This window comes from Rattus norvegicus, chromosome 8, assembly GCF_021556685.1.
Source record: "Rattus norvegicus strain SHRSP/BbbUtx chromosome 8, alternate assembly SHRSP_T2T, whole genome shotgun sequence".
Classification (NCBI taxonomy): Eukaryota; Metazoa; Chordata; class Mammalia; order Rodentia; family Muridae; genus Rattus; species Rattus norvegicus.
The window spans coordinates 65,657,368-65,674,815 of NC_141541.1; the positions used below are offsets into that span (position 1 = coordinate 65,657,368).

The following is a 17,448-nucleotide window of genomic DNA, read 5'->3' on the forward strand; positions in this document are numbered from 1 at the left end:
AGTACCACATGGTGGCTCACAATCATCTGTTACCCCAGTTCTGGGGATCCGATGCCCTCTTCTGGTGTGCATGTGGTTCGCATACAGAAGACAGACGAAACACTTATACACATCACATATATTTTTTTTTTGTTTGGGTTTTTTGTTTTGGTTTGGTTTTTGGTTTTTTGGTTTGGTATGGTTTTTTCAAGACAGGGTTTCTCTGTAGCCATGGCTGTCTTGGGACTGTCAAACTCAAAGATCTGCCTGGCTCTGCCTCCCAAGTGCTGGGATTAAAGGCCTGCACCCTGCCCCCAAACCCAGCAAAATAAAAAAATTTATAAAGCTATATTGGCAAAAAGGAAGTCAAAATTTCCTTACAATGAATGGGTGGGGATGGGAATAGCCATTCTTGGACTGATAGAATTTCTGGAGTGATGAAAGTTCTGGAACTAGAAAGTTGTGATGATTACACACACAGTTCGAAGGCTGTAAGGGACACCAACTGAGTCTGCATCTTTAAAAGGGTAAGTTTGTGAGTTATATTATTCTAGACAACTACTCCATCCTTGAGCCACATCCCTGGCCCTTTTATACAAAACAAACAAGCACTTTCTTTGTTAAATTGTTTCTGTCACATATTTTGTTGTATCAATAAAAAAGTAACTAAGGGCTGGTGAGCCAGCTCCTTTAATCCCAGTATTCAGAAAGCAGAAGCAGATAGGTCTTTATGAGTTCAAGGCCAGGCAGGGCCACCATGCAACCTTGTGATTTAGTGTTCTATTGCTGTGAAGAGACCATAACAAATCTTATAAAAGAAAGCATTTAATTGGGGGATGGCTTACAGTTTCAGAAATTAGTCCACTATTATCAAGGCAGAAAGCATGGCAGGAATGGTACTGGAGAAGGAGCTAAGAGTTCTACATTTGAAGGTAGCAGAGAAAGACTCTGAAACTTGCATGGGTTTTTGAAACCCCCAAGCCAGTGGCACACTTCTTTCAACAAGGCCACACTTTCTAATCCCTCTCAAGTAGTGCCACTCTCTGATGACCAAGCATTCAAATATATGAGACTATGGATGGGAACCGTTCTTTTTTTTTGGTTCTTTCGGAGCTGGGGACCGAACCCAGGGCCTTGGGGCCTTGCACTTTCTAGGCAAGCGCTCTACCACTGAGCTAAATCCCCAACCTCTATGGGAACCATTCTTATTCAAACTACCAAACCTTGTATCAAAAATTAAATTAAAGCAACTAACATATGTCCCATACTTGGCACAGAGAAGTCAAGAATTTACACAAGCCAATTCACGGATTCATACTTTTTCAATCAAGTTACAGTTCTTAATTTTTTTCTTTTCTTATTTATTTATTCATCCATGCATTCATTTCATTTTTTAAAAAGATTTATTTATTATATCTAAGTACACTGTAGCCATCTTCAGAGACACCAGAAGAGGGCATGAGATCTCGTTACAGATGGTTGTGAGCCACTATGTGGTTGCTAAGAATTGAACTCAGGACCCCTGGAGGAGCAGTCGGTGCTCTTAACCACTGAGCCGTCTCTCCAGCCCCATTTCACTTTTAAAGTTTATTTATGTGTATGTGTGTGAGTATGTGGCACAACATGCGGTCACGTGTGGTGTCCAGAAGAGGATGTCAGAACCCCTTGGAGCTTGGAGGCAGTTGGGAGCCACCTAATGTGAAGCAACCTTGAGTCCTCTGATAGAGCTTAAAGTTAATAAACTATTAACTACTGAACCACAGAAAGCACTTTATCCACTAAGCCATCTATCTTCCTAGACCTTAACAAAGTAATTTTTGAGTCGGTTTCCTTACGTGTAAAATTAAATAATCGGGCTTTAAATGGGAGGGGGGAATCATGTGACTCAGGCTTCCTTGAATCCCCTTTCCTTCTGCCTCTGCCTCCAAAGTGCTGAGACTTGAGAGACGCCACTCCCAGTATGAAAAAAAATTCCTTTTCTGAGACTCAGGATGCATAGGAGAGTTTGAAATTCCTAATCCTTAGCCTGTAGAGGGCTGGGATTATAGCATACACCAATACCTGGGGAAAAGCGGTTATTCTTATTACAGTTTATCGTTATTATTGCCACATTTCGATTTCGTGATAGTCTCCTCCGTTGGCGGATTTCAAAATCCACATTGTCCATTGCTCGCCCTGACTTTCCTCCCACGCAGGAATGTTCACTACAGCCAGCCAGGTCATCGGACCAGCACTGACTCGGCGCAGACGTGGTTTGTCCTCGACGCGCCGCCGTAGTGACCGGCGACCGCATGGTGCCCCACCCGCTTCCGTAGGCGCGAGCTCTGCAGAGGGCCGGCCTTATGCTCCGCCCAGCGTGCGTCGCTGCGTGAGTCCGGCCCCCAAGAACTGCTGTGCCGCCCGCGAGCTCACACCGGCTTCTCTTCAGCCCCAGCCAGTGCGCTGTGGTCGCCGTCATGCTCGCCGCTGCCCTCCGTCGCTGTACCGCAGCCGCGGCCGCCCGAGGCCTTCTGCACCCCGTCTCGGCTCCCAGCCCCGCTGCCGGTAAGGCCCGCTCCCGCCACAGCCCGCGCCCGCGTGTCCTTGCTGTGACCTGGGCTCCCGCCGCCACTCGAGGGCAGGCTCCCTGGCGGCCTAGCCTTTGCCCTGCAAGCCGGCAGTGGAGTCCGGTGACCGCAGGGTATCCACTGCCGTCTGGAGTTATGTGGGAGACTCCCCGGGGCCTCCCTCCCGCCACTTCCTGATGCCGGATACACGACCGGTCAGGTGTATGGACCTGCCCGGGTCGCTAACGACAGGGCTCATCACTTCCTTTCAGTCTCTGGGCCGTGACCGTTCCCTGCGCTGACCCCGCAGCCACCTGACCGGGAGTGGCTCCCGCCGGCCTACGGCGTCTTGGCGAAGGTGACATTGAGCCTCCGGGCGCGACGCCCGCCTCTGCGTTTCCTAGAACACAATTCGATTCCCCAGTGGGACACAATACCCTTTTAGTCCTAATCAGGCAATTCTCTGCTGGCATTCTGTGTCACCTTCATAACGGGTACGGCCACGTTTAAGGACTGTTGAGCCACGTTCTAGTCCCGCGCTTAAAATAGATAATTTAAACGTGTGGTGGTTTCTTGGAGTTTGTAAGAGAGCCTGAACGTTGATAGGTATTAATGGTAAGAATGTTAACGTTTCCAAAATTGGGTACCAAATACCTAGGAATACTAGGTGTACAAACATGGGAAAGCTTCGTGTATTCCCGCTCCACCCGTTTAAAATTAGAAGCCTCAGTGCTGGACTATGAAGTATTAAGTTTTGTTGCTTGTTTCCCCTTCAGTGTGATCTGGAGACTTTGTGTCCATCACTGTCCAGCCCCAGTGCTGAGAAGGAACCAAGGGACATGCACTGCTAGATAATTGCTCTACCACTTGGTGTGTTCTCAGACCTCCACTAGTACCACTGTACATCTTATTTTTGCTTTTATTTGGTTTTGGTATGTCTTAGCTATGTAGCCTGACTGTCCTGGAACTCTTTGTAAACCAGGCCAGCCTCGACCTGAAAGAAATAGGATTATTTTATTTTAGAGACAGGGCCTGTATAGCCCAGACTGGACTAGAAACTCAAAATGGTATTAAAAGGGCTAGCCAGTAACATTATGCGTTCCTCGTGCCTCCCAAGTGCAGGGAGTATCGTTGGGAGCCACCACCCCTAGCAAAAGCATTGTACTTTTTTACAGTAGTTGTGCTTGGATCCTGGTTTGTGATGTGTTTTATGAAATTTAGTTCAAGAGTGTAGATATAAAAATAACTCAGCCAGGTATGGTTTCCTAGCATTCACAGGGATGTAAAAAAAACAGGTGGATTTCTTTTGTGTTCCAGTCTAGCTTTGGCTGTATATACAGGGTCTCACACACAAAGAAGGGCCTCAGATACTCCATTGTTTCCTCTATTACTTGAGCCCAAAGAGGTTTTTGTTGTTGTTGTTGTTGTTGTTGTTTTTGGGGTTTTTTTTTGTTGTTGTTGTTGTTGTTTTGGTTTGGGTTTTTTTTTTTTTTGCTTCATTTAATTTGCTTTTTGTAGTATATTGTATGAGCAACAAAAGAATCAAATGTAGGGAGTTTAGGACTTTTTGGCGAGAAGAGATTAGATAGGGTCTTAGGTAGTCATGGTTGGACTCAAAAGCAGCTGTGTGGTTGACTCGTCCTCCTCTAGAATGACCAGGATTACAGGTGTACCACCACGCTCAGCTTTGGAATGCATTTAAGAAACCTCTGGAGTGCAGGGCTCGTAGGTTAAGAGCACTTGTCCTTGCAAAGGATTCAGGTTCTATTCCCAGCGCCCACATCCAGAGGATCCAACACCGTCTTCTGACTTCTTATGCACCCCATAAAATGTACATGCAGGCAAAACATACATAAAAAATAAAGTCAAAGAGAGAAACCAAGGAGCTGATCATACTTTACAGAAGAAACTGATGCCTACCTTGGGGAACTGACCTTTCTGTTAGTGATAGAGCTATTTTCTCTTTCTCAGTTAAATTTGAGTTATCCTGATGCTTTTTTGTGTCTTATTTACTAACTCAACAAATACTTTTTTTTTTATATAAATAAACATCTCAGAAGATTTTTTATTTTTGACTTTTAAGTTGGGGGTCCTGCCTGGAATTTACTGTGTGATTCATGCTGGCCTCAAATTTGTAGCAGCTCTTCTGTTTCTGCCTCCTGGGTTCTGGGATTATATGCATAGCACCACACACACTTAACCGAGAGTGTGTGCATGTGTGTACACATATACATGGTTTCTCTGTGTACTGCTGGTTGTCCTAGAACCCACACTGTAGACCAGGCTGGCTTTGAACTCATAGAGATCTGCCTGCCTCTGCCTCCAAGCACTGGGATTAAAGGTATGCACCATCACCTAACGGAGGAATTTGTTTTTAAAGGAAAATTTCTGCTTTTTCCTTTTATTTCTCTTTTTTTGGGGGAAAGAGCATTGAACTTTGGGAATTTGTTATGCAACAGGGGAATTTTCTTTCTTTCTCTCTCTTTTTTTTTTAAGGAGATTAGGAAAATGGCGAAGGTTTATTGTTATTTAAGCAAACCATAGACTAAAGTTCTGGTTTTTCTCTGAGACTTTCTCTTCACCCCGGTGTACAATTCAGAAACAAAGACTTTTAGGTGGTTCTCCTTTATACCTAAATACTTCCACAAGGGGGCAGTACTGGTTGCAAATGGTGTCTGTTCCTTTTTAGCCGTGTGACCTTGTATACTAATTAGTTATCTTAAGCCTTTCTAAAGTTAAAATAATGTTTTTGGTAGCTCTGAGGTTTATATTTGATAATGCAACTCTTGCCTGGCAAAAGGCTTAATATGGTCCTGCCTTGCTAAATAATAAAATGGAGATTGGTCGGTACCCCCTGCACGCTAATCAGTTTTGTCACTGAGTATCTTATAGCCTATTATCTACCTAGACTTTGAAGTAGAGTCCAAGTGTCCTACATTCGGGTCATGGTTGACAGAAATTTTCCAAACATACTTGGTTTATTGTGATTCACTTCATTTTTAGGTTAAGATTTATTATTGGTATGAGATCATTTTTGTAATTGAAAGTGAAAAAGGCAAGCAGGGTGTGGTAGCACATGTGCCTGCCCTTGGTCCCAGTACTTAAGAGGGGGGCAGAATTTTGAGTTCCAGTACATCCTGGTCTACAGAGTGACTAACAGTACAGCCAAGAGAGATGGGAGGAGAAGGAGGAAGAGGAGTAGGAGGAAGAAGCTGGACATGATGGCTTACAGCTAGGGAGGCTGAAGAAGCCAGGAAGAAGATCAGGTCAGTGTGGTGTACAGAGTCGAAACCCAGTTCCAATAAAAGGGATGTGGGGGGCGGGTGTGGTGGTGCTGGGATGTGTTCTCTGTTAGCAGTTTCTCAACCTTCTTAGTGCTGCAACCCTTTACCACAGTTCCTCATGTTGTGCTGACCCCAACCTTACAGTTACTTCGTTGCTACTTCATAACTGTATTTTTGCTACTCTTATGAATTGTAATGTATATATCTGGTGTGCAAGGTCTCCAGACCCATAGGTGGGGCTACTCTGTAGCCACTGTAGCTCTCTTAAGTGTCTCTTAAGACATTAGTTTTCCGGGGTCGGGGATTTAACTCAATGGTAGAGCGCTTGCCTAGCAAGCACAAGGCCCTGGGTTTGGTCCCCAGCTCCGAAAAAAAGAAAAAAAAAAAAAGACATTAGTTTTCCTAGCCAGTTTGCTCTGGGGATCCTCTGTCTTCTGGGGGTGGAATTATAGTTGGGACACCAGGCACACCCAGCATTTTATGTAGGCCTAGGTATCCAAACTCTGCTGAGCCATCTTTCCAGCCCCTGATTTTTTTATTCATTCATTCATTCATTCATTCATTCATTCATGGGCAGGGTCTCATGTAGGCTGACCTTGAATTTCAAGATAACCTTAAACTCCTAAGTTAATGTTTTAAATAAAACTCTAGCCAACCCTAGAAATTATGAAATCCTGGCATCCTTACTCTGAGAGCTTGAAAGACCCTGAGGGTGGAAGTTGGGTTTTTGTTTTCTTCATCTCTTGGTAAAGTGCTGGGCCTATGTAGCACTTGGTGTTGCTTGCTAGTGGCCTTATGTCCTTGAGGTCCATGTCTGGCCCTAAGCTTTGCAGCCTCGATAACCCTGGTGTCAGACTTGTTATGCACCCTGTGTATCATTTGCCTCTGTCCCTCATTCCTAGAATTACCTCTGCCAAAGGGCACCATTTTTGGAATCTTTTGGCCTCATTTATTATCAAGCAGAAAACCATCTGATTTAACCAAATGTGAACACAAAAGATTAATGAGCCCCTACTGTATTTTATTTTCTAAATTCATAGTATTGGCTTTTTCTAAGTGAATGCCAAAAGCAGTGTTAGAAATATCCTTTTGGGTGACTGTGTAGGAGGAAACTGGGCTGGCCTAGTTGTATAGCAGAAGATGACTGAATTTCTGAGCTGCTCTTGCTTCTCAGGTGCTGGTTTATAGATCTGAGTCACTATGCCCTGGGACTCTGCAGTCTAGGTAAGCATTTAGCCAACCAAACTACATCTCAGCCCAAAAGTAGTAACTGTTTTGAAACATTTACATTTTAACACTTCCTTTTTCCTCCTCTTCCTTCTCTGATGCCTTTAGGTTATATCAAAGCATTGAATAATTGCCAGGAATTTTTAGTGCCAGCCAGGCAGAGTGTGCACTTTGCAGTAATCTGCGAGGTAGAGGCAGGAAAGTTCAGGGTCATCCTGTATACAGCATTCCACCTGCAAGCCAGAAGAGGGCACCAGATCTCATTACAGACAGTTGTGAGCCACCATGTGGTTGCTGGGAATTGAACTCAGGACCTCTGGAAGAGCAGACAGTGCTCTTAACAGCTGAGCCATCTCTCCAGCCTTAGGGTCATCCTGAACATACACAGCAAGTTTCAAAACACTTGTGTGTGCATGTGCCACTGCACAAACTCACTTAGGAAGTGAAGTAATGGTGTTGGGGGGTTGGTACCTGTATAATTTCTCTAAAAAACAAAGTATTAGTTATGTGTGGGAGAAAGAGCTGGATCTGATAACAGTTCCAGCTTTTGGAAGGTTGAAGCAGATGGGGAGGATGGAGCATTCAGCCTAGCCTTCAATACATTGGGAGATGTTCTCTTGAGAGAACAATAAAACCTATTATCTCTATATACAAATAAAACATTGTGTTTTATTTGTGGGAGGGATGACTAAGGACAGGTCATTAACTAATAGAGTAAGTTCTACCCATATATAATTTAAACTTTGTGGAACATGGGATAGGCTGGTTTTTGCTGTTGTGTAACAGGGTGTGTGGGTGTGTATACCAAGTGGGTCTTTTTGTTTGTCTGCTTTGGTTTTGTTATTGTTGTTTCTGAAACTAGGTATTGCTATGTAACCTTGCCAAGTCTAGAACTCATGGAGCTCCTGCCTCTGCTTCTTGAGTGCAGAGATTAATGTAGCTAAGGATTGCTTTGCTTATTTCTTGTTATTTTTGTTTGTTATATTTTCTGAGCTTGGATCTTACTCTGTAGGCCAGGCTGGCCTCAACTTCCAAAGTGTTAGTATTACAAACATGAGTCTCTATAGCTAGCATTTTCTTATTTTTCTTCCCCTTCATTTAAGAGTTTGTGATTTGGCTTCTAGGAATGGGTAATCAAGACACTGAAGGGCATGATCATCTTTGCCTTGAATTTGCAGTTACTGGTTGTATGTTTTTACAGTTGGAGAACAAAGCTAGCACTCAAATCCACACCTAGGTGTAAGCAAAAGGATTTGGCTGTTATAAACACTTTTCCAGGTTGAAGGTGAAGGTAACATTAACCCAGAGTTAAAGAACAAGCCAAGCTGGGGACAGGGGAATCAAACAACTTACCTCTAGGAGGAAATTATACACGCGCGCGCACACACACACACACACACACACACACACACACACACACACACACACACAGATTTCTCTTGAGTAAATATCTAGGAGGAAAATGACTGGATTTTATGGTAGCTGTGTTTTAACTTGATAAGAAATCACTGGGGTTGGGGATTTGGCTCAGTGGTAGCCTGGGTTTGGTCCCCAGCTCCAAAAAGAAAAAAGAAATCACTAAGCAGTCTTTGACATTGAACTTTCAGTACTCTGGTCCTTACTCTGGATAACTCTAGTTTTTTGGAAAAGGCAGCTGACTTAGAACTTGTAGGTAAGCAGGAGATAGAGGGTCATTGCAGTCTCTGCTTTGTAGTGTATAAAATGTGTTAGTCTTCTGAGACACAGTATACATGGAGTCTTAATTAAGTTTAAGTGTCAGATACATTTAGGTCTGGAGACCTTTTTTCTTTTTTCTTTTTTTTTCTTTTCTTTCTTTCTTTTTTTTTTTTTTTTCCGGAGCTGGGGACCGAACCCAGGGCCTTGCGCTTGCTAGGCAAGCGCTCTACCACTGAGCCAAATCCCCAACCCCAAGACCTTTTTTCTTGTCAAAGAAGTTCAGACACTTTCGTCACATTTATACATGTGATCCAGTTTGTTTGGAACCAGGGTTGTAGAGAAAATTTATCTCTGAAAATTGGGACTTAGGCTGTGATCTTCTGGGATTCATGGCTGGTATTTTGTTCAAGGTATAAATGGTGTTACTCAAGGGAGGATGCTTTCATTTGCTCTTATATTCCTTTTCCTAAAATAGTCATATGTTTTTGTCTGCTTCTAGTTTTCTCCTTTTCTATCAGTTACCATGTTAAGGTTAAGATTCACATTAGAAGCTGAAGAAATAGCTCATTGGTTAGGAGAACTTAATGCTCTTCAGAGTACTGCTTGAATTCAGTTCCCAGCACTAAGATCATAAGACTCACAAGGGTCTGTAACGCCAGCTCTGTGACCTATAACGCCAGTACCTCTGACTTCCAAGGGTACCTGCATTTGTGTGACTATAACCATGCACAAACATCACACAGACCCAGAGTTCAAACTCACTGTTGAGTGTGGCTGCAGCTCTGTGCATGCCATGATGTGCATATGGGGGTCAGTGGACAACCTCACTGGCCTGCCTGCATGTGGGTTCTAGGAATCACTCAGGTCATTAAGTTTGTGCAGCAATTGGTTTTATAAAAATACTGAGGGATCTCACTGGCCTGAGACAGGGTTTTTGCTAAGCAGCCCAGGCTGAGCTCATTCTTCTTGCTTAAGTTTCCAAAATGGGAGCTGGAGAGATGGCTCAGTGGTTAAGAGCACTGACTGCTCTTCCAGAGGTCCTGAGTTCAAATCCCAGAAACCACATGGTGGCTCACAACCATCTGTAATGGGATCCGATGCACTCTTCTGGTGTGGCTGAAGACAGTGACAGTGTGCTCATATATAATAAATAAATAAATCTTTTTAAAAAAAAGTATTTAAGTTTACAAAATGTTGGGAATTATAGGAATGCGCCATCACACCTAGATATACAATACTATTTGTTTTACTTTGGTTAGTATTTAAGATTTGTTTTCTTCCTTTTCGAGGCAGTCTCACTCTGTAGCCCAGATTCACTTAGAGTGTAGGCTAACCTTGAAATCAGCACGGGCAACATAGCAAAATCTGTCTCAAAAATGAACAAAAAGACAACTTACTGCACTAGACAACATGTGTCAAGCACTCTTGGTACGTTTTGGCCTCATCTGTTGTTCTCCACTCTTCTTCCTGCCAATGACTGTGTTACGGACAGGATAGAGCAGTCACACTTCAGAATGGTCTTGACTATTGAAGTCATTGTTCTTTTCCTTTGTAGCTGTCTGTTCCATTCGCTGCTATTCTCATGGGTCACATGAGACAGATGAGGAGTTTGATGCTCGCTGGGTGACATACTTCAACAAGCCAGACATTGATGCCTGGGAGTTGCGTAAAGGTAATCGGAACATAGATGTACCTATTTGCATGTGTAAATATGAGTTATCTCCACTATTATTGACAGCAACTAGTTTGAAAACATATTGTGTGAGTTGGTGATGATCACACAGCTTGCAGTTAGAAAAGCCTGCAACTTCTATAATGTTTCGTGCAAACTGAGTTTTAACTGGACAGCAGCCTGGAGTATGGTAGTCAGTGATAGCGCTCTTGTCTGGCATGCATAGGTGTTGGGTCTGGTCCCCAGAACTGGGAAGAAAGAAGGAGAGAACACATGCACTGTTGACATTTGAGCCAGAGAACTCTGTTGTGAGATGCTGTTCTCTGCACTGGTGGGTGTGTAATGGCAGAGTTACTACTTTTGTGCCTTTCAGATAATTTAGATGAGCAGTCATTTGAGCAGGAACAAAGTAATCTTAGATCAACAATCTGTAGCAATATGGCTGTGGGTGTGATTGGTACTGTGATGTATTCTTTGTTCAAATAGTTTACAATAATAAAAGCCAGCATCCCAAGTGCTTTTAGTTTCTCTGCCGGAATGTAATGGTCCTGCAGCTGGGGAAATTCTTACTTAAAAACCTGAAGGTCTTACTGATGTATGAAAAGAACAGCAATTCTGCATTTTCATCACGTCTTCAATTTTCATGATGTGTCATTTTGTGCAGCCACAGAAGTAATCATGCCCAATCATTTTCTGGTTGAATGTTTATAAGTCTGTACACTAATGTTTCTCTATAATGATTCTTAATGTCGTCATTTGGGCCTCATTATCTCTTCGTAGGCATCCTTCTGGTTCTTTTTAGATGATTTTTCAATACCGTTTATTTTAAGCCATTCAGAATTTCTATATTGTATTAACAGTTAGGCTTGTAGCCTAAAGCTCTGAGGTTTTTCCTTTAATCTCAAAACTTTTGCATAATTCTGATTCTTTGTGGAAGATTCACTATGCTCTTAATAGTTTGTTACAGGCAGACTCTCATTTTACAGATAATAGTGGCCCAAACAGATGAGGTCACAAGTCCGTGATTCACTAAGAATATAGAGTTAAGCCATGGAGAGTAAGGAGATACATAACAACATTTTAGTGTACAAAGAAGGATATTTCAGGATAATGTGAACTTTTTTTTTTTTTTTTTTTTAACTTGACAGGGATGAATACACTTGTTGGCTATGATCTGGTTCCTGAGCCCAAAATCATTGATGCTGCTTTGAGGGCATGTAGACGGTTAAATGATTTTGCTAGTGCTGTTCGCATCTTGGAGGTTGTTAAGGTCAGTATGATGCTAAGGTTGTTAAAGAATAGGTGGGCCATATCACTTGTGGACACTGGTCTGGCCTTAGCACACAGTATCTTTTAAGTGTAGCTATCCATGAAAGAACATGGCCTATAAAAAGCCTTGCCTTTAATTCCAGCACTTGGGAGGCAGAAGCAGGTGGTCTTCAGAATTTGAGGTCAGCCTGGTTTACATAGTAAGTTCTAGGACAACTAAGGCTACAGTATAGTGAGAGCCTGTCTTTTTTCAAACAAACAAATGAACAAACAAGGTTGCAGAGATGGCTCAATTGCTAAGAGCTGCTGACACTCTTAACTGGATGCTTTTTCAGAGGTTCCAGGGTTCTGTTCCCAATACCCATGAGGCAGCTCACAAGTATCAGTCGTAACTCCAGTTCCATGGGATCTGACGCCCTCACACAGACATCCAGGCAAAACACCAATGCAAATAAAATTTTAAAAAAATGGATAATAGGGGACTGGAGAGGTTCTCTGTTTATGAGTATTGTCTACTCTTCCAAAAAACCTGGGTTTAGTCCCCAGCACACACATGACAGCTCACAATTTTATGTAACTCCAGTTCCAGGGTATCCACACCCTCACACAGACATACATGCAGGCAAAACACCAATGCACATAAACATAAATAAATCTTAAAAAATTGTGTATATAAGATAAAGGCTTTAAGGTTTATAATGGGAAAGTGACAATAACTTATTTGTAATGACTAAGATAATTAAGGATTCTGTAAGCTATCAATCCACTCAGCACTGGTAGTTAATTCAGTTAGGCCTTTAAATTAAAAGCAAGTTTAAAAAATTTCCCTTGTGTTAATTTAATTTTTCTGATGCCTGACAGGCATGTTTAATCATCTTTTCAAAATTCTGTCATTACCACCTTGAACTTCTCTTCCTCCCGTCTCTAATTCTGAAGTGCTAGGTTAGAGGAGTACACCACTGGTTTTGTAGTTCTGAGGATCAACTGAAAGGCCTCCTGAGTGTTTGACAGGCATACTACCCGCTGAGTTCTGATCCCAGCCCTGCACAAGTGATTAAAGGCTTTTCTAGTTTCATTGGGTTTTTTTTTTTTTTTAAGATTTTATTTTATTGTATATGAGTACACTGTAGCTGCCTTCAGACACACCAGAAGAAGGCATCAGATCTCATTACAGATGGTTGTGAGCCACCATGCGGTTGCTGGGATTTGAACTCAGGACCTCAGGAAGAGCAGTCAGTGCTCTTAACCGCTGAGCCATCTGCCCAGCCCCTAGTTTCATTTGTTAACAGAGACTATTCTCATTGCCAACAGGACAAAGCAGGACCTCATAAGGAAATCTACCCCTATGTCATCCAGGAACTTAGACCAACTTTAAATGAATTGGGAATCTCCACTCCAGAGGAACTGGGCCTTGACAAAGTGTAAACTCCCTTCGGTAAGTAGCATGTCCCTGACTGAAGCAAGGAATCAGTTTAAAGGGTGGGATGATAGCAGCTCTGTTGAGTGTGTGTGTGTGTGTGTAAAGGGTGGGATGATAGCAGCTCTGTCGTGTGTGTGTGTGTGTGTGTGTGTGTGTGTGTGTGTGTGCGCGCTGTGTGTGCCATGGTAGCTGTGTGGAATCCAGAAGACATTTTGTATGAATCAGTTTTCTCCTACCATGTGGGTCCTGGGGATTCATCTCAGATTGCCTGGCTTGGCAGCAAGTGTTTTTACCTGCTCAGCCATCTTGATCAGCTCTGAAATTCCTATCCTGACTGTCCTTGTTGTTCTGACTGCTAGGATTACCTGGCTTTAAACTTTTCTGATTAGAGAAAAAAGGCTGAGTACCAGTGGTATAAGTGATGAAGAGGCTACAGAGTGAGGCCCTTGTAAGTTGACTGGCCAGTATTAAAAGCAGAAAGTGCTCCAGAGTGGAGGTGATTTCCTGGGGCTGTAGTTCCATAGGTCATTTTAAGTAAAATATCTTCATTTTAGCACTTTTGCTGACTAATTCTGTGCTCTTTTTTTTTCTCCCCTCTCTGCAGATGGGCTTCCCAAGGACTTAACTGCTATTGCTACTTGATTGAAACAGTTGCCTGGAAATGTTTTATTTGAACAAATTTTCCTTTGCGTATCAAACCATGTAACTTGGACTTTAATAAAGGGAAATGAGTTTGACCCGAAAGTAGGTATCCTATGCCATTTTTTGCATTGAGAAGCAGAGGTTGGTCTGGGCATGTTGGCACACTTTTAATCCCAGCACTTGGGTGGCAAAGACAGGTGGATCCCATGAGTTTGAGGCCAGCCAGAGGCTACATAGAGAGTCTTAAAGACAAAGTCAGCAAGGTGAGCTGGAAAGTGCTGTGCAGCGGCCAGCTCTGCTCTGCCTACTCTCAGCAGCCCTGTGCTAGCTCAGATGTCAGAGCATTTGTCCTTGCTGGGATTAAGGTTAAAGACTAGAGAATTGGGTTTATCCCTTGAAAGATCTAAGAAAACAGCCTTGTTACTTTAGGAGCTCCATAATACTGGGACGTTTCTCACTGCTTTTTGCTTATAGGTCTGGGTGACACCAGTACAGTTGTGTTACTATAACAGGCAAACAGTATTAAGTGAAATGTAGATGCCTGTGTTCTAAAGCTACGCCAGGAGTTTTAGTAAGTTTGGTTTTTGTTGTTTTTAAGATGTACATCAAACCCATGCACTTGTCCAGCCATGAAATCTACTATGGTATAGTTTTATTCTCACCTTTAATAAAATTTGATCCCCTACCAGAAGACCTCTCATTCCCTGGTTAAGAAGTAGAATTGGGGAGATGCAGAGATGGCTCATTGGTTAAGAGCGCTGACTGCTCTTCCAGAGGTCCTGAGTTCAATTCCCAGCAACCACATGGTGGCTCACAAGCATCTGTAATGGGATCCAATGCCCTCTTCTGGTGTGTCTGAAGACAGCTACAATGTACTCACATACATAAAATAAGTAAGTAAGTAAAAAAAAAAAAAAAAAAGTAGAATTGGTCAAGTGGTGGTGGCGCACACCTTTAGTCCCAGCACTTGGGAAACAGAAGCAGGTGAACCTCTTGAGGTCAGCCTGGTCTATAGAGCAATTTCCAGACAGCCAGGGATACACAAAGAAACCCTGTCTCAAATGAAGGAGGAGGAGGAAGAAGAGGAGGGAGGAGAGGGAGAAGAAGTATTGTAACATAACCCTGTGCCTTGCTCTTTAGTTTCCTCCAGATACTATTCATGTTCACACACAGTGCTTTGTTTCCTCCAGATATAATTTAGATGACTCATCCCAGGGACTCATGCTGATGTCCTGTCCTTAGAGGGATACCAAAAAATATTAAACAACAACTCCCTAATATAGCAAATTTAAAAGTTCTATGAATATACATTCAGGTACTATAAACATAAAAGGCATTAAAGGAAGTGTCGTTTTAGTTAAAGCCTCAAGAATTGGGGTAGGGTATTGTTAATCCTTAGACCCCAAAGGTAATTTTACTTAACTGTCATATGTTTGGCCTTTTTACCACTGGAGCGGGAAGAAAGGATCTTTTTTTTTTTCCTCAAAGCTCTCCTAATCTTCCTGCCTCTACTTCCCAAGTGCTAGAATTATAGGTGTGTGAACCACCACAACCATCCAGGTTCTTATTATAGATGAACACAAACTTATTAAAATGGTCTGTTTCGGGGTTGGGGATTTAGCTCAGTGGTAGAGCACTTACCTAGCAAGCACAAGGCCCTGGGTTCGGTCCTCAGCTCCGGGGGGAAAAAAAATGGTCTGTTTCCTCATGGCCATGGATGGAGCCAAGGAGAAAACAAAGCTTGCATCTGTCTACCACGATATGATACACTTGTGTATAAGGCAATGCTGTAATAGTCTTCATGCTATAGACATTGACTGCCTCCTGTACCACACATGCCAGCACCGCCAACAGAGCAACAAACAGGAGAGGGCAAGCTGAAGGAAAGCAGTGGGGAGGGAAGGAGGCCGAGCCGATGGACGGTAAGAAGAGCGAGGCTAATGAGAAGGGAGTTCAAGTTTGAAGCTGCAAGGAGAGGGTTCCCGAGGAAGGTCCTTGGAGTATAAATAGGCTGAAGGTTGACTTGGTGAGAAGAGGAGGGTATCTTTAGACTATAGAACAGTGTTCCCAACCTTCCTGATGCTGGGACCCCCAACCATGAAGTTACTTTCATTGCTACTTAATAACTGCAATTTTGCTACTGTTATGAATTGTAATATAAATATCTGGTTTTGGATGGTCTTAGGCAATCCACATGAAAGGCTCACTTGACAACCATCCCACCCCACACCCCCATCCCCACCACAGAGGTCATGAGCCACAGGTTGAGCACTGCTGTTGTGGGCCATTCATTAACTGAGGTAGGATAGTTTTATAAATTTCTACCTACCATCAGCTCCTGACCTCCCCCCCACCCTGTCCCCCATAAATAGCCTTCACCCCCAACTCCACATATTTTGAATCAACTTTGAAAAATGTGCTTTTAGGCTAGCCAGATGGCTCAGTGGGAAGCATGATGACCTGAGTTCAATCTCCACAGCTACATAATGGAAGGAGCTTAAATCTCAGAAGTTACTCGACTTTCTCTCTCTCTCTCTCTCTCTCTCTCTCTCTCTCTCTCTCTCTCACACACACACACACACACACACACACACAATTTCTTTTTAAAGTTGTTTAGCCGAGAAAAAAAAAACGTAAAATACAGTTCATATTTTTGCAGAGTCCAGTCCTTTTTTTTTTTTTGGTTCTTTTTTTTTTCAGAGCTGGGGACCGAACCCAGGGCCTTGCGCTTCCTAGGTAAGCGCTCTACCACTGAGCTAAATCCCCAGCCCCCTTTTTTTTTTTCTTTTCTTCCCCCCCCCCCCCCCCCCCCCCCCCCCCCCCCCCGGAGCTGGGGACCGAACCCAGGGCCTTGCACTTGCTAGGCAAGCGCTCTACCACTGAGCCAAATCCCCAATCCCCGAGTCCAGTCCTTTGTAGAATATCCTACAATCTGCCTCTGACAGTCCACTCATGGCAGTGCATGTGATTAGCCCTACACCCGAGACAGGCATGTGGACCACTGAGTCCAAAGCCAGCCTGTTCTACATAGGTCTAGGCCAGACAGTGACAAAAAACCTCTGTGCTATGTGGAATTTTAATTGTATCTCTCTTAGGAGACATGATCCTAGTTTTTGGTTTTGTATTTCAAGACAGTGTTTCTCTGTGTGGTCCTGGCTCTTCTAGACCAGGCTGGCCTCAAACTCCGATCTGCCTGCTCTTCCTGAGTGCTGGAATTGAAGGTGTTAGCCGCAGTGCCAGCTATAGTGTAGCTTTTTTTTGTTTTGTTTTGTTTTGTTTTTTGTTTTCCTCAAGTTTTTATTTCATTTATGTGTGTGTGGAGTTCAGGGGACAACTTCTAAGATTCAGTTCTCTCCACTGAGTAGATCAAACTCGGGATTGTCCGGCACAGTGACAAATGCCTTTACTCGCTCAGGCATCTTGTTCTAGCTTTTCACATCTTTCTACCAGATCAAGTAAACAGCACAATGTAGCAGTAAGGTAGGAAATGGGGTTTAGATTCAGACCTGTGGTAAAACTCTTATCTACCAAATAGCACTTTTTTTGAGACAAAATTACATTTTAGCAATGAAGGTGAGGATTGCCTCCAGGCAAGTGTCTGCTACCAAGTACATCCTGGGTCCACCCCCACCTCCACCCCTTAAATTAGGCAACTTTGTTTTCATTGTTCCCAATGAACTGAGTTGGAAGGTTTGTTTATGGACGGGGGGGGGGGGGGGGGGGGGGGGGGGG

At 43.2% G+C, this 17,448-nt stretch overlaps 1 protein-coding gene across 7 annotated transcripts; it reads left to right on the top strand.

The window, feature by feature from the left end:
* The first annotated feature begins 2,145 nt into the window (after window positions 1-2,145).
* LOC148004154 (cytochrome c oxidase subunit 5A) lies at window positions 2,146-13,818 on the top strand. 7 transcript variants are annotated; one of them, XR_015627717.1, is made up of 5 exons: window positions 2,363-2,523; window positions 10,269-10,385; window positions 11,534-11,655; window positions 12,966-13,159; window positions 13,196-13,818. XR_015627717.1 is itself a non-coding variant. In XM_087564139.1 (5 exons), the coding sequence occupies exons 1-4, from the start codon at window positions 2,436-2,438 to the stop codon at window positions 13,077-13,079; spliced, it is 441 nt and encodes a 146-aa protein (XP_087420265.1). In that variant the 5' UTR covers window positions 2,363-2,435; the 3' UTR covers window positions 13,080-13,089; window positions 13,679-13,818. The 7 variants fall into 7 exon arrangements, 2 of the variants coding, with proteins under 2 accessions (XP_087420265.1, XP_087420266.1); XM_087564139.1 differs by having other exon boundaries at window positions 12,966-13,089; window positions 13,679-13,818; XR_015627721.1 differs by lacking the exon at window positions 11,534-11,655 and having other exon boundaries at window positions 12,966-13,157.
* The last annotated feature ends 3,630 nt before the right edge of the window (window positions 13,819-17,448 follow it).

Excerpts from the sequence above, each read along its gene's own strand:
- LOC148004154 (XM_087564139.1), top strand. The coding sequence starts at position 2,436 with ATGCTCGCCGCTGCCCTCCGTCGCTGTACCGCAGCCGCGGCCGCCCGA. Across the intron at positions 2,524-10,268 it reads GGCTCCCAGCCCCGCTGCCG|CTGTCTGTTCCATTCGCTGC; the intron begins GTAAGGCCCGCT and ends TTTCCTTTGTAG. Across the intron at positions 11,656-12,965 it reads GCATCTTGGAGGTTGTTAAG|GACAAAGCAGGACCTCATAA; the intron begins GTCAGTATGATG and ends CATTGCCAACAG.